This window comes from Sminthopsis crassicaudata, chromosome 1 (genome assembly GCF_048593235.1).
Source record: "Sminthopsis crassicaudata isolate SCR6 chromosome 1, ASM4859323v1, whole genome shotgun sequence".
NCBI classification, from domain to species: Eukaryota; Metazoa; Chordata; class Mammalia; order Dasyuromorphia; family Dasyuridae; genus Sminthopsis; species Sminthopsis crassicaudata.
This window is the reverse complement of record NC_133617.1, coordinates 43,744,358-43,760,897: the sequence shown is the minus strand read 5'-3', so window position 1 is coordinate 43,760,897 and position 16,540 is coordinate 43,744,358. Positions and strand designations below refer to the sequence as shown.

Genomic DNA, 16,540 nt, shown 5'->3' with positions numbered 1-16,540 from the left:
CTGCCGGTGTCACTCATCTACCCCAGATAGGTCTATATGACTATTAGTTGGTTCCCTTCTGGGGCCAAACATGAAGTCCTGTTTGGAATTAGGGCAGCTTAGGCGGCTCAGCGCATAGCAAGGTGGGCCTGGAATCAGGAAAACTTAGCCCGACACTAGCTGTGTGACTCTAAACAAGCCATTTAGTCCGGTTTGCCTCAGTTTCCTCATCTATAAAATGAGCTGGAGATGGAAATGACCAACCACAAAGAACCCCCCCCCCAAATAGAGTCACGGAAGAGTCAGACAGGACTGAAAAACAAGCAAGAGTGGGCTATTGGGAACTGACCCAACAACTTGGAATTTTAAAGCCTTTCACAACCAATTATCAATCTTTTCAGGCTTATTGCCTGTCAGCTCTCCCCATCTACCCATTAATCGATAATGGCAGTTCATAGTAATAAAGCTCTTTAGGGTTTCCATGTTAACTATTTTTGCTTCTCCCAAGGGGCCCTAGAAGATCCTCATCTCCATTTTAGAAAGTGAAAAAACTTAAGCTTCATTGAAGTTAAATGCCCAGCCCACAGTCACAAAGATAGTATCTGAAGAATGATTTGAACTCAGTTCTTGCTGACTTCCAGACAATCACATTGTGTCTCAAAATAAGAATCAGAGCCGGAAGGGATCCTCTGGAAGACCCTCTGGCCCAATGGGCTCACTTTATAGAGGAAGGAACCAAAGCAGAGAATCCCATAATCACAAAGATGGGAGGTGGGATTTGAACTCAGATCCTGATTCTTTCCACTGCCCCACAATTAGTATGGGAGGCTAAGGACTGGGAGGAAAAGGACAAGGTAGGAAAGAGTAGCAGCAGCAGATGATGGAAAGCTTACTTTCAACCCTTCCTCCCTAGGGGAGGAAAAAAAAGGACCAAAAGATGGGGGGCGAGGAAGGGGCTGCCCTAGAGCTCCAGATCCTACCTCATCTCCCAGTCAGAAACTCACAGGTCCCCTAAGGCTTATCTCCCATCACCCTCAGGGTTACAGGTACAACCCTCCAGCAGCCCTAGGGTTATTCAGGGCTCAGCAAAAACCTCTCAAACCTAACCCAGAATGGGATGGGAAAGGATTGAGGCCTCCATGAACTTGCACTTGTGTTGCACATCTATATATAGATATATTCACATGCCTACGTGCACGTACACGTAGGTAACACACACACCAGACAAACAATTCATTTCTTAGCTACCAAAGCCAGCAGTATTTGTCCTGTCTATGCAGCAAACAGCTTGAGTCACTGCGATGCTGAGGAATTCCCGGGGTGCTGGGAGAACAGGTTAGGCAAGCAGTGTCCTTGTGGAGGGGTGAGCCCACTGCAAGTCTAACCCCCACCCACTCCACCCTGTCCTACCTGGAGGTGGAGATACCCAAGAATCCTCAAGGTGTTGGAACAGGGGATTCCCCAGCTCCAGGGGCCTCTGGCTCCAAAGTCAGATCTACCCAGGAGCAGGGAGAGATGGAGGAATGGGGGAGGTATGGGAAGAGGCCTCCCTCTGCCACCCCAGGCCATACCCTGCCTACTGTTCACCCCTCTGACAAGGCACTGTCCGGGGCCTTACCCCCTCAATCTACCTCTTTTTTGCCAAACTGAGAAACAAACACTAACGAAGAACATGGCTTTGAGAAGTGTCAGAAGTCAAAAGCCCAACATCAGCTCTCTGTATAACCCTGAGACTTTTTGTGGGGGGGAGGGGTTAGAAAGCACTTTGTAAACCTTAAAGAGCCACATAAATGACATCTATTACAAAAGAATCCTAGAACCACTGATGGAGGCCCAGAAATGGGAGCAGACCCCTAGGCCAGTCCTCACTGTGTGTTTGGGGGGTGCAGGTAGCTGGAGACTAGCCTCCCCACTTTTCCCCTCCCTGCCTGGGGGGACAAGCAGAAGCAGAGTCTGGCCTAGGTTTCTCTATGTACTTCCCAGGGCTCAAAAGGAAGGGCAGGGAAGTCCACAGTACAGGTGTGGAATCAAAAGGCTGGAGGCCAGACAGGATTGGATTTAAAATTCAAGCATTACCTCTCCCTGCCCTAGAGCCTTTTCCTTAAGTCTCCAAGGCTTATAATGTAAAAAAAGGAATTGTGATGAAGAAAACCCTCTTGGGACAGCTAAGTGGTAATGGATTAAAACTGGGCCTCAGACAGGAGCTGTTTGCCTCAGTTTCCCCATTTGTAAAATGAGCTGGAGAAGGAAACAAGTTGATCCAGAGAAAAGATTCTGCATTCCCCTCCTGGCTACTGCCCTTTTCCAAAGGGAGAATAAAAAGGGACATTTCTCTAGCTTTTAATAACCTGTTTAAATAATCTGCCCATTTTACAGAAATTTTTCCTTTTAAAAAATTTTTACAAATTTATAGGGAGACTGATTTGTCCATGATCTCCCTTATAGTTTAATGTCTCAAGTGGGAATCTGTATGTAAGCCTTCCCAGCTCCATGTCCAGCTAAGTGACAAATACTGTCTTTTTTCTATTTTTGTCTGAGAGTTCAGTCACCTTAAAAGTAACTAGAGTCAGGGATCATTCCTCCCCAAACTCAAATTATCCCAGGCTTCCCAAAGCCAGAAAGGGGAAGTATGTCACATGCTACCTGTATGATCTGGACCAAACCCCCTGCATTTCTGGGCCTCAGTTTCCCCATCAGTACAAAGAGCAGGTAATATCACAAAGCCTCTCAGCTCACCTCCTTCCCACCCCTCCTAGCTCTAAGTCTGGCTGTATTTTACCCAGGTAAAACTTCTCCCTCCCAGGAGAAAAGAAGCCAGGAAAGAACAGGTTAATATAGAAAGAAGCTTCCTTCCTTCCTCCGCTCCTCCTCCCCATCTGACTTATGTAGTTACGCACCTGTTACAAGATGCCCGAACCACCCCAGCCCCCTCCCCACTGGCAAGCGGAGCCCGGCACAGGGAGGAAAGAGGGGGTGGACAGGAAGTCCCTCCCCATGCCCAGCTGCCTGGGACACAGTGTCTCCTGTCCCCAGTTTTCTAGGTATCTGCAGCCCCGTGACCCGCTGCCCGGCCACCTCCAAGGAGAGAGAGCCAAGGCGGCCCCCAGCCTCCGGGCACCCACAAAGGAGGTCTCCTCCTCCCATCCCCCCACAGCCCAGTCCAACCTGGGGCACCGGAAACTTCGGGCCTCGGTAAACATGTTTCAAAATCATTAGTCAGCAAGACCAGCTGTCACTGACACAAACAGCCAAGCCTCCAATCGCCTCTAGCCTGGGTGCCCACTCTGACAACAGGATCCAACACCGCCTCCCCCCATGCCCGCCGCCCCCCCGGCCGTGCTTCCTGGCTAAGCGCTGGGGGCTGAGCGGTGGGAGGGGTCCTGCCCTGCCTCCACATCCCCGGGCCCTGGGGTGAGGGGCGCTGAGGGAAAGGTCTCGGGGAGGCCAGGGGAGGGAGGAGCAGAGCCCCTGATCCCGGCTAGCCGGTCATAGAGGAATCTCTCTTCAGACTCTGACGCAAAGAGGCGGCTGGAGCCCCGCCAGCCTCCAGGAGCAATGTCAACAAACAGCAGAGAGTCCAGCTGAGGCCGTCTGAAAGGCCCCCCAGCCGGGCCCCTCACAGACTGGGAAGAAGCGGGCCAGGTGGGCCCAGGCAGGATCCCGGGACTGTGGAGAAAAGCCCCCGGAGGCCCTCCCACAGGGACCCGCTCAGGGCCCGGAGAGGGGGCCAGACTGTGGCCAGCTTCTGCAAGGGCCCCGTATGCCAGAGAACAGCTGCTCCCAGCAGCTGGAGGCTGAGCAAGGCCAAGTGGGCACCGAGGCTTGGCCCTGGCTGCCCCCACTCCCCCCTCCTCAGGGCAGAGCCCGCGCTCCCCTCCCCCCGCCCCGACCCAAAACCAAAATTAGCCACAGAATGGAGATGGGTACCTGGAAGTCGTACAGGGCCACGATATTTTCATGCTTCAGTTCCTAGAGAACGCGGAGAGGGGAAACAGATTAATGATGGTAGCAAAGGGACTGCAGGACTCCCAGTCAATACTGTTTACTGACAGACTGAAGGAGCCCTAGAGGACACTCTGGAGGCGCTGTCCCCGTTTCAGGAGGAAGTTAAGCCTGCCCGGGGATAAACAGGTAGGCAGTGGGAGGCCCTGGGAGCCCAGGTGTCCCGCTTTTTGGGTCACAGCGGAACAGCATGGCCCGGGACCCCAGCGTCCCCCCAAACACTCTCCCCAGCCCCTCACCTTCAGGATTTTGATCTCCTTCCCCAGCAGGGTCTGAGACTTGGCCAGGTTCTTCTTGTTGATGCACTTGACCGCCACCTCCAGATCGTGTTTCTGAAACCCAAAGAGCCCCGTTCTCAGGGAGCCTGGATCAGGAGGCCCGACCCCATTCCTGGAAACCAGGCCCGGCGGCCAGTCCCGGCCCAGACTGGGTCCTGGGCCCCGGGCGGGCCGGCCCGGACATGTCGGGGCAGGATCCCGCCCTCCCCCAAAAGCCCATCTGAGAAGAGTCTGACTTCAGAAAGCCCTCCCTGGTAGGGGAGTCCCCGGGGGGAGGGGAGGCACCCCCCTCCTCTCCGAGCTAGAAGGCAAAAGGCAATGTCAAAGCCCCCTCCGGGCTTCCTCCTGGGGGAGGGGGAGGGCCCGGCCAGGCCGCCCCGGGGAACCGCTGACGCTGCACCTCCGCCACCACTCGGGCTGCCCGGGCGCGCAGGGGAGAAGGGCCCCCCCTCACCTCTTTGTGCCTCCCTTTGAAGACCACGGCGAAGGCCCCGTGGCCAATCAGGTCCTTCCGGCTGAACTCAAACTTTCCCACCGTCTCCATGTCCCGGGGCGGGCGGCGGGCACGAAGCCGTAGGGGGGTCCGAGGGGGAGAGGGCTGCGGGCGGGGGCTGCGCGCAGGGCGAGGCGGCGGGCGCCGAGGCCCGCGGCCGGACCCTTCTTCCAGCGCGGGGCGGCTCACGGATGAGCCCGGGGCTGGCCAGGCCCACGGAGGGTTCCCACGAACTCGGGGTCGCTGGGCCCGCGGCTTCCGTTCCCCACTCCCCGGTCCAGGGGCTGCGCTCCCCTCAAGCACAAAAGGGTGGGGGGCATTGTCGGCAGCTGGACGGGGAGGGGGTGGGGAGCTGGGGTCCGTCCTGCTGCTCCCGCTCCTTCCCGGTGGCGCCTTCAAGTCCGGGCACCCCGAGGGTGAAGCCCCGAGGGGAACGGGTCAAAGTCCTCCCGGGCCGGGCGTCTGATGCAAGAGGAGGGGGAGATGAACAAGCGGGGAAGGAGACAGGGACCACCCCCCAGCGCCTCCCGCACCGCGCCGGTCCACCTTAAACTCTCCAGTCCACCTTAAGAGGCGACAGCCCCCGCGGTCCTTGTTTGTACACAGCTCCGGGCGGAGCGGCGAGGTCCGACCCCGGCGGCCGGAGCCCCCGGGCCCGGCCCCGGCCTCCTCGGCTCCGCGGGTCCGGCCCCGCTGGGCAGTCCCGGGGCCCCGAGCACACCAGCGCCGCGTTGCCTCAGACCGGGCCTCCTGCTCCTCCGGGGCCGCGGGGTCCGAGCCGGGCTGCTGGGGCTCCGCCGCGGGGCGGGGCTCCGCGCTCCAGATGTGCAGCAGCTGGGCCCCCCGAGGCTGCGCTCCCAGCCGCGGCCGCCGCTGGGCTCTGTGGCTGTGGCTGTGGCTGTGGCTGCTGCTCCGCGCCGCGCTCCCGCCTGCGCTGCTGCCGCTCCGCTCGCCGCCGCTCGGGCTCTGAGACAAAGAGTCGCGGCCCGCCCGGGCCCCCGAGCCTGGCTGCCCCGGCGCAGCCGCACTACGGACAGACGGCAGCCAGCCACGGCCCAGACGGACGGACGGGGCCGCGGAGGCAGCGGGGAGGGCGGGCCCTGAGAGGGGCGGGGCCGCGCTGCGAGCGGGGCGGGGCCTGGGCGCGTCGGGGGCGGGGCGGCAGTTACACCCACTCACTCCTCCCCCTCCCTCCCTCCGAGGCTGGCCGGGCACCCCAGGCTAAGTTTTAGCCATTGGGGCAGAAAAATATTTCATCTTTAAAATACATTAATATGCAATTCTTAAAATACGAATGTCAAGTAATTGCATTATTTGTGATTATGTAAATGTGATTATGTAAACATTAAAAAGCTAACACAAAGATATCATGTAATTGTGAAATCCTCAAGTATACAGTTCTTAGAATGTACATGTGTACTTTTATTACATTATAAACATGTAAATATAATAATAAAGTAACTCATCATGTGGATCTGTAATAGACAAATGCAAAACACACAAATATACAATCTTAGAATTCTTAGGTGTAATTGTATTATAATATATTAAAATAATAATTAATCTATATATTTAAATATGAAATACACAAATAAACGATTCTTAGAACACATATAATATATACACATCTATGCTTATATGATGTATATATAATAATTCTGTTATAGTATCAATATTAAAACAAATTGATATGAATATAATTTTGAAATATGCAATTCTTAAAAAACATAAGTATAATTGTACTAAAATAATTATAAAAAACTAAAAGTGAATCTATAATATTTAAATGTGAAATATACAATGCACAATTCTTAGAATACATAGAATTCTTAGAATTATAGAATATATGTCACCATTATATATACACATATAATCCATAGAGGGAATCTGTTGTAATATATATAATATATAAGTATAATACATTTGAAATACTCAATATACAATTCTTAGAATGTACATAATGTATAATTTTATTATATATACCAAAGAATGAAAATACAGACTATATAATTCCGAAATACACACATATATGATTATTAAAATGCACATATATTACTTTGTTATACATTATAATGTTAAAATAATAAATTAAATTATATGAATATATAATATATATTGAAACAGCTGCTTACAATTCTTAGAATAAATAAATATAATATATAATTTTGTTTTATGTTATATAAATTCGATAATGCAAATATATAATATATAGATTTGAAATGTACAAGTGTATAATTCTTAGAAAACATATTTTATAATAGAATAATGACATTGATATGTTATATATAATTTTGAAATAAATATAAGTTTAACATACATAAATATATGACTTTAATAATAGCTAATATTTATTGAGTACTTACTATGTTCCAGGCACTGTGAGGAGCACTTTCCTTTATTTGATCCTTTCAACAACCCTTAGAGGTAGATGTCATTTCAATTTTACAGATTAGGAAACTGAGGCAGAAAGAAATTAAATGACTTGTCTAAAGTCATATAGCTAGTAAATGTCTGAAGCTGGATTTAAAGTGCCAGATGTTCTATCCACTATAACACTCAGCTGCTTCACAAACACATAAATATATAATCTTAAGATATATAATTGTGGAGATATATAAAGTTTCTTATTAGTCTGTTTTTCCCCACTATGTCTCCATTAACTAAATTTTAAAACTCTTCCAGACAAAGCTATCAATCAATCAATAATCCATCAATAAACACTTATTAGGCACCAACTGTTAAGATCCTTTACTTGGCAATTGTCAATGCTGTAAAATTACCCATGCATATATCTTGTAAATAAAAAGCTATAATAATAAAAAAAAATGATCGTTTAAAACAAAAACAAAAACAAACAAAAAAAACCCTTTAACATTTCTTAGTCCTGGACATGCACAAAAAAGGCAACTGATAGACCTTGACATTAACGAATTTATAATGTACTAGGGAAATAATGTGTAAACTAATCCATACATGGTTATATACATGATAAATGTATATAATTCATAAGTAGGTGTGAAGATAATTTTGATATCCCTACTCACATCAGTTCATTGTGATTTAATGAGTGTCAGGTATAATAGAATTAAGTTTGATTTGGTTAACACCATTAGAAAAGAGTTGTGTGGGTTAAAAATTAATGAACCTACTATGAAGATTATATTACTTATATTCCGGTTGGGGGATAAATTTATACTTTATATTTATACTCTGCTAGTTAGGCTTGTATAAAGAGCTAGGGATAGAGCTCTATATTAGGGCCACCCTGGCCCACCTCCTGTTAAGTGTATCATGAAAGCTGTGCTTGAGAAACCACAGATCCCTTGTCATAAACAAGCCTTAGGACACTGCTGACTGTGAAAGGCCCAAGACCTTGCTGACTGGGTCTTATGACCTTTGGGAAGCCCCAGATCCTGCAGTCAATGGTCTGCAATGGCTGCTGGTGGCCTAGGAAAGCCTGTTGAAAAAGGCCTTGAGGTTGCAGAACAATAAATACCCTTAGCCAGTCATAAAAGTCCCACCCCATGATCCAATCATCGACATTTTCCTGATTCTGAAGAGACTAGCTAGGATTTGGGATTTCTCCGGGACTTCCCCAAATGTATAAAAGAAAGTTTTCCCCCTGAGCAGAGGGATCTTTGGCCACAGAAAGGTATTAGCCCCATTATTTAGGGACTGACCTCTCTAATAAATTGATACCTGCCTCAGTTCATGAAACAGCCGGACCAAAGGGTGTTGTCAGGGAGTAAGGTATAAGAAGACTAGAAAGGGAACAGGGGACATGAAGGGCTTTGAATTGTCAAAACAGATCATTTTGTATTTGATCCTGGAGGTGACAGGGAGCACTGGAGTTCATGAAGGGGGTGACGTGATTGGACCAGAACTAAATCACTCAGTGATTGAATAGAGAAGGGACCAAAGTGGGGAGAGGCTGAGGGAGGCAGAGCCCCAGCAGCTATTGCAGTAATCCAGGTGTGAGATGATAGGGATCTGCAGGAGAGAAGTGGAAGTGTCAGAGAGGGAAGAGGGTGTGTTCCAGAGGTGACATTGAAGGTGAAATTGGCAATAGCTTGGTTATGGGGGGGCGGGTGAGAGGTAGGAGGAGTCCAGCCGGACTCAATTTGCTGAGTAGTTCACATGGAAATAAATAAAGAAAAGGCTTGCATTTATACAGCACCCACTAGGTACCAAGCATTCTGCTAAGTGCTTTATGAAAACCTCATTTGATTTTCACAGCTCTGGGAGGGAGGTGCTTTGTGTCGAGCAGTCACTTTTTCAATTTTGCTTCATTCTTCCTGACCCCCTTCAGGGTTTGCTTGGAAGAAATCCTGGAAAAGTTTGACATTTCCATCTCCAGCTTGTTTTACAGATGAGGAAACTGAGGCAAACAAGATTAAGTGACTTGGCCAGAGTCGCACGGCTAGGAAGTATCTGAGATGAATCTTCCGACTCCAAGCCTGGCTCTCTATCCACTTTGCCACCTAAAGTGGGTTTTGTTTTTGCATTCAGGTTTTTTTTTTCCTTGCTAGTTGAAAAAAATAGTTACATTAAAAAAAAAAAAAAAAAGCTATTATAATAATACAGTCAAGAGGTGAGGAGAACTTGGACTTACTGTGATTGTTCTGGCTATGCGAGTGTGTGAAAGAAGAGCACTTTTGGGAATGTAGGATAGCCTAACAATATATTCTATGCGTAGAGGGAGTGGGAATGAAGTATCCAGAATGAGACCAGGGTTGTTAGCCTGAGTGACTGGGAAGATGGTGGGACCCTCAACTGTAATAGGGGAAGAATGGAAGAGATTGAGGGGGGGTGAGGTTAGAGAGAAGAGGAAAAAAAAGGAAGGAAAATAGAAATGAAGGGAGGGAGGAAGGAAAGGAGAAAGGAAAGGAGGAAGGAAGGAGGGAGAAGAAAAGGAAAGGAGGGAGCAGGGAAAGGAGGGAGGAAGAAAGGGAAAGAAAAGAGAGAGGGAGGAAAGAAGGAAAGAAAGAAGGGAGGGATGAAGGAAAAAAGGGAGGAAGGAAGGAAAAGAGGGGAAAAGGAAGAAAGAGGGAAAGGAGGAAGAAAAGAAAAGGAGTGAGAGAGGAACAAGGAAGAAAAAATGGAAGGGAGGGAGAGAGGGAAAAAAGGAGAAACAAGCATTTATTAGGTGCCTACTATATACTAGATATTGTGATAAGTGCTTTACAATGTTATTTCATTTGATCCTTATCACAACCTGGGGAGGTGGGTGCTACAATAATGCTGATTTGATAGTTAAAGAAACTGAGGCAGAGAGAGGTTAAGTGACTACTGATGTCCTCTTGGTAGTCATCTTTTGGGCAATCATATCCTGGTTAAAGGCAGGAGAGGAAGGAGCCAGAGTGGAAAGATTTCTCTGTTTATGTTTTCATTGATAGCATTCCCTCGAAGATAAAGCTAATCAATGAGTTTCCTAGGCAATAGTGTCAAACTTAAAAAGAAGTGGGGCCATTAAACCTTTATAGGAGGATCTCTGTAGACAGCATTTAGACTGTGTTTTAAAATGTAATTTGATCTCTGTTTTATTATGGTATTTGTATTGATTTTGACCAGTAGGTCTCAATGACATTTGAATCTGGAACAGGCTGTACTGGGTGCTATGGGGCCTAGTATTTGACTTCTCTGGGCTACAGATCAATGATTTGGCTAGAGACACTCAGCCAATGTGTGTGAAAAGAAATTTCTGGGGGCCACTAGATAGCCCAGCAGATAGGGACCAGCCCTGAAATCAGGAAAACCTGAATTTAAATCCAGAAAGAAAGGTGAAAGTGAGGGAGGGAGAGAGAGAGAATGAATGAATTAGGAATTAGGAATCCCAGACCTGAATTCAAATCAACCTCAGACATTTAACAAGGAGTGTGATTCTGGAAAAATCTCCATTGGCTTCAGTTTCCTCACCTCTAAAATGGGGATCATAACATCACCTGCCTCTCTAGGGTTATTGTGAGCATCCAATCAGATAATATTTATAGTGTTTAGCAGAGAGATAGGCAAATAGTCGATGCTATACAAATGCTTATTCCATCTCTTAAATGTCTATTTACTGATTTTTGAATGAAATGAGTAGGTCTCCTTTGGATAGCCAAGAGATGGATGACTTGTGTGATATTGTTGTTCACTTGCATCTGACTCAGTGACGCACTAGACTATCACACACGCATACCGTCCACGGGTTTTCTTGGCAAAGGTATTGAAGTGGTTTGCCAATTTCTTCTCCAGTGGATTAAGGCAAATAAAGATTAAATCACTTGCCCAGGGTCAACTAGTGACTGTCTGAGGCCAGCTTTTGAACTCAGGCTTTTCTGATTAGACCTTCACTATTCTACTGAACTACTTAGCTGACTCCTTCAGTCTGATTTAAAACCTTCAAAATAGCACTTTCAAGCCCTTAACAGAATAATTAATCAATCATTCAACCTATAAGCACTTATTAAGTCCTACTTTAAGCTAGGTGGTACAGTGGATAAAGCCTCTGTTCAAATTCAGCTTCAGATACTTCAGATATCTGTGTGATCCTGGGCTAGTGACTTCACTCTGCCTCAGTTTCCTAGTCTGTAAAATGAGCTGGAGAAGGAAATAGCAAACAATTTCAGTCTCGTTCCCAAGAAATCTCCAAATGGGGTTATCAAGAGTCAAACATGAGTGAGTGCTAGGGACACCAAGATGGAGAAACACTGCTTAGTTTCTGCTGTAAAGAAGTTCATAAGCTAATGGGGCAGGCAGGAAAGGCAGCTAAGGGAGACAGTTGATAGAAGACCTGAATTCAAATTTGACTTTAGAGACTCACTAACTGGGTGACTCTGGGGAAGTCATTTAAGCCAAATTATCTCCCCCCCAAGCCCACAGCAATCTAATGGGAGAGACAAAAAGCAACAAATATGTACAAATAAGCTACATACAGGACATAATTAGCACAGGGTCAATAGAATTAAACAGGCACTAGAATTAAGAGATTGAGTTCCATTCTCCCAGCCACCCAGGCTTTCAATCTAGCTAATCATTCTCAACTTCTCCTATATCCAGTCTAACACCAAGGACTGTCCATTGTTAGCTATGGCGTATGACCTTTCTTTATTTAATACAATGCCTGTAACAGGATATAAAGTCTAAGAAGACTGGAAAGGGATAGGGGTGGGAATATGCCAAATAGGGGATTCAATGTTTAATCCTAGGAAGTGATAAGGAGTCTATGGAATTGATGGAGTGAAAAGTGGGGTGGGTAAGGAGGTGATTTAATTAGTAACAAGCTTTAAGAAAATCCTTTAGTCTGACTAATGGAGGATGGGCTAAAGTGTGCAGAAACCCTTAGGTTATAACAAATGTCCTGATGTAAGGTGATCAATGCTCACACCTGGGTGGGGTAGGTTATGAGAGAGGAGGCTCTTTCAAAGGAGGCACAATTTACTGGTGGAGACAATGTTCAAATAACTGTGTGCAAAGAGAGATAGCTTGGAGATAATCCAGATTTTTATCTTTATTTCCCGGAGAGCTCTTTATTCCTCTGAATGGCAGATTTAGAGCAAGTAAGAAAAACAGCCTCCCTTTCCCATGTGGATCCCAGGTGTGGCTGCCCAGTAGAGTAAGGGAAGGGCTGGCAACCTTTATTTCCTCCCACCTGGAGGTGGAGTGGGAGGAGAGGTTCTGCCTTCTCTGAGAATGCTTGGATTTAGCTCCTGAAAGAATTCTCCATTCTCCCACTGATGGGCAAACACTCAATTTCCAGTTTTTTGCCACCACAAAAGACTGTTACAAACATTTTTGTACATGTGGATCCTTTCACCTTTTAATGATCTCTCTGGGGTACAGTGAGCACAGTTTGATAGCCCTGCTCTTCAGAATGGTTGGATCAGTTCACAACTGGAGTGACACTTTTTGGTGTTTATTTCAGTTCAGATTCTTTGTGACCCTATTTGGATACTAGAATGGGTTGGCCATTTCCTTCTCCAGCTCATTTTACAGATGAGGAAACTGAGGTAAACAAGATAAAATGACTTGGACAGGGCCACACAGTCAGATATGAACTCAGGAAGAGAAGTCTTTTTGATTCCTGGCCAGAATTAGGACTTTGTCCGGGTGCAAGGTCAAATATAAGGGATCCCTCTTGGCACAAAGTCAGGTTTTATTCTGGACTCTTACAGGGCCCTAGCTGGGCAGGGAGAGAGCTCAATCTAGGGGAGAGATGGAGCTGTCTCCTTACCTCTAGCGTCAAATATAAATGCTTCTGTTTCCCATTTAAAGTTCTGGTTCCCCTAGTTTTCTAATCTTCTACGTTTCCCCCCCTAACTCAACCCTAAAGGGTTGAGCCATTCTCCATCACCTGTGATTTCGCAGCCTTTATGTCTTTCTCCTTTAAGCCTTAGAACCCTTGACTTTTTCCAAGATTTGCCTCCTGCAAGAGCCTTCCCAAACCCCCAGCTGCTGCTGCTTTTACTCCAAAGTTACTTGGTATGTTTGATATATACTCACGCATCCTCTCCGCAGTGAGAAAGTAGGCTCAGAGAGCTGGATTTATTATGATTATTTTAATATCAATAGTTTTTTAAACATTATCAAGCTCCTGGGTGCCAGACACTAAGCCAAACAATGGGGATACAATAGGAGGCAATTGACAATACCTGCCTTCAAGGAACTATCTGATAGAGGAGCTGCAGGTTGGACTTATTTTTGCTTTTTCTTTGTGACAGTTCCTGTTTATATAATCATAATAAATAATAATTTGTTAATTATTAATAAATGTTTATTGACTGACTGACTGGCCCTAGGCTCTGCCATCAGTGATATTGATATATGTGTGGCAGTCAAATTCAAATAGATTGGGTGGCCTTACAGAAGACTCCCTGTGGGTAAGCATATTGATACAGGAAATCATGTTAATATTACCTGCTTTATTGTATTTTTAATTCATTTTGTTAAATATTTTCCAATTATATTTTAACCTGGTTCCAGTCTCAGTAGGGACTGTTGTGGACCAAATTGATACCACTGGGACAGATAGAGTGAATTTTATCCTCTAGACAAACAGAACTTCAATCAGTCAGAAGATTGGCATTCATTAAGCTTTTAGGGCCTGGAACCCTGTTAAGTACTGGAAATATAAATAAGAAAAAGAAAAACAGTGCTTGACCTCTAGGAGTTTACAATCTAATTAAAGAAAACAATACACTCAAGAAAGCTAAAAAGGAGACTGGGAAGGATGAAGAAAGGAATGCAAATTAGGTAGGAAATGGAGAGACGGCTGGTCTGGACACCTTCCTTAAACTGAGGTTTTGTGGGAGCTCTCTTATCTGAGAGGCAGCTAGGTGACTCAACGGATAGAGTACTGGCCCTAGAATTAGGGGGAAGTGAATTAAAATCTAGTTTCTAATACTTCCTAGCTGGGGGACTCTGGACAAATTAGTTGTTTGTTTTGTTTTGTTTTGATTTTTTTATAATTATAACATTTTTTGACAGTACATATGCATAGGTAATTTTTTACATTATCCCTTGTACTCCCTTCTGTTCCGAATTTTTCCCCTCCTTCCCTCCACCCCTCCCCTAGATGGCAGGCATTCCCATACATATTAAATATGTTATAGTATATCCTAGGTACAGTATATATGTGCAGAACCGAATTTTGTTGTTGTTGCAAAGGAAAAATTAGATTCGGAAGGTAAAAAATAATCTGGGAAGAAAAACAAAAAATGCTAACAGTTTACACTCATTTCCCAGTGTTCCTTCTCTGGGTGTAGCTGATTCTGTCCATCACTGATCAATTGGAATTGGATTAGCTCTTCTCTATGTTGAAGATATCCACTTCCACCAGAATACATCCTCATACAGTATTGTTGTTAAAGTGTATAATGCAAATCACTATTGATCAGAGAAATGCAAATTAAGACAACTCTGAGGTATCATTACACACCTGTCAGATTGGCTAAGATGACAGGAACAAATAACGATGAATGTTGGAGGGGCTGTGGGAAAACTGGGACACTGATGCATTGTTGGTGGAGTTGTGAAAGAATCCAGCCATTCTGGAGAGCAATCTGGAATTATGCCCAAAAAGTTATCAAAATGTGCATACCCTTTGACCCAGCCATACTACTACTGGGCTTATATCCCAAGGAACTACTAGAGAAGGGAAAGGGTCCTGTATGTGCCAAAATGTTTGTGGCAGCCCTTTTCATAGTGGCTAGAAGCTGGAAGATGAATGGATGTCCATCAATTGGAGAATGGTTGGGTAAACTATGGTATATGAATGTTATGGAATATTATTGTTCTATAAGAAATGAGCAACAGGAGAAATACAGAGAGGCTTGGAGAGACTTACATCAACTGATGCTGAGTGAAACGAGCAGAACCAGAAGATCATTATACACTTCAACAATGATACTGTACGAGGATGTATGCTGATGGAAGTGGATTTCTTCAACATAGAGAAGAGCTAATCCAATTCCAATTGATTAATGATGGACAGAACCAGCTACATCCAGAAAAGGAACACTGGGAAATGAATGGAAACTGTTAATTTTACCTTCTGAATCCAATTCTTCCTGTGCAACAAAAAAATTCGGTTCTACACACATATATTGTATCTAAATTATACTGTAATATATTTAACATATATAAGACTGCTTGCCATCTGGGGGAGGGGGTTGGGGGAGGAAGGGAAAAAATCTGAATAGAAGTAAGTGCAAGGGATAATGTGGTAAAAAATTACTCATGCATATGTACTGTTAAAAAATGTTATAATTATAAAATAAAATAAAATTAAAAAAAAAATTACCCATGCATATGTACTGTCAAAAAAAAGTTATAATTATAAAATAAAATAAAAATTAAATTTAAAAACATTTAAAAAAAAAAAAATAAAGTGTATAATGATCTTCTGGTTCTGTTCATTTCACTCAGCATCAGTTGATGTAAGTCTCTCCAAGCCTCTCTGTATTCCTCCTGCTGGTCATTTCTTACAGAGCAATAATATTCCATAACCTTCATATACCATAATTTACCCAACCATTCTCCAATTGATGGACATCCATTCAACTTCCAGTTTCTAGCCACCACAAAAAGGGCTGCCACAAACACTTTGGCACATACAGGTCCCTTTCCCTTCTTTAGAATTTCCTTGTGATATAAGCCCAGTAGTAGCACTGCTGGATTAAAGGGTATGCACAGTTTGATAACTTTTTGGGCATAATTCTGGACAAATTACTTAAACCTGTTTCCCTTAATTTCCTCATCTGCAAAATGGGCTGGAAAAGGAATTGATAAACCACTCCAATATCTTTGCCAAGAAAACCTCAAATGAGTCATGAAGGGTCAGATATGACTTAAGACTATTGAACAATAAGATTGAAACAGTATGTTCTATGGAAAGAAAATTGAATCTGGAGTTAAGAGAGACGTAGAACCGCAGTTCTACTCCATATCCCAGTGAGGTCTCAGAGGGTATTGTTGAAGTATGAGTACTCAAGTTTTTGTTTTGGTTTGGAGACAGTTGGGGTTAAATGGCTTGCCTAGGGTCAAACAGCTAATATCACAATTGAATTCAGGTTCTCCTGCCTCCAAGGCTGGTGCTTATCCATTTCACCACCCAGTTTTTGTGTTCTTGCGGGAAGATACAGTTCCTGGGGACTAGATAGAGCCATCCAGAGAAACATAGCCAGGAAGGCTATAAAATGCATTCATCTCTCACCTCCAGGCCTTTGCCTCACCTCTTTAAATCCCTAAATCTCTTTGAGATTCAACTCAAATCCCATCTACTTCAAAGGGCCTTTTCTAGAAGATT

The 16,540-nt window shown here is 45.1% G+C and overlaps 1 protein-coding gene and 1 long non-coding RNA gene across 5 annotated transcripts in view; one reads left to right on the top strand and one right to left on the bottom strand.

Annotated features, from left to right (window-relative positions):
• ULK1 (unc-51 like autophagy activating kinase 1) overlaps positions 1 to 5,825 on the bottom strand; it is a 45,515-nt gene extending 39,690 nt beyond the window's left edge. For 2 of the 4 annotated variants that reach the window (XM_074299771.1, XM_074299782.1), the window contains exons 1-3: positions 4,714 to 5,825; positions 4,221 to 4,313; positions 3,907 to 3,948 (exon numbers count right to left, since the gene is read on the bottom strand). In XM_074299771.1, coding sequence (XP_074155872.1) covers positions 3,907 to 3,948; positions 4,221 to 4,313; positions 4,714 to 4,803 — 225 coding nt within the window. In that variant the 5' untranslated portion in view covers positions 4,804 to 5,825. The remainder of the gene's footprint in view (positions 1 to 3,906; positions 3,949 to 4,220; positions 4,314 to 4,713) is intronic. The other 2 variants (XM_074299787.1, XM_074299794.1) reach the window with 1 other exon arrangement.
• LOC141560961 (uncharacterized) overlaps positions 3,966 to 16,540 on the top strand; it is a 35,038-nt gene continuing 22,463 nt past the window's right edge. Inside the window, exon 1 of the long non-coding RNA XR_012487918.1 lies at positions 3,966 to 4,110. This is a non-coding gene — a long non-coding RNA (uncharacterized LOC141560961). The remainder of the gene's footprint in view (positions 4,111 to 16,540) is intronic.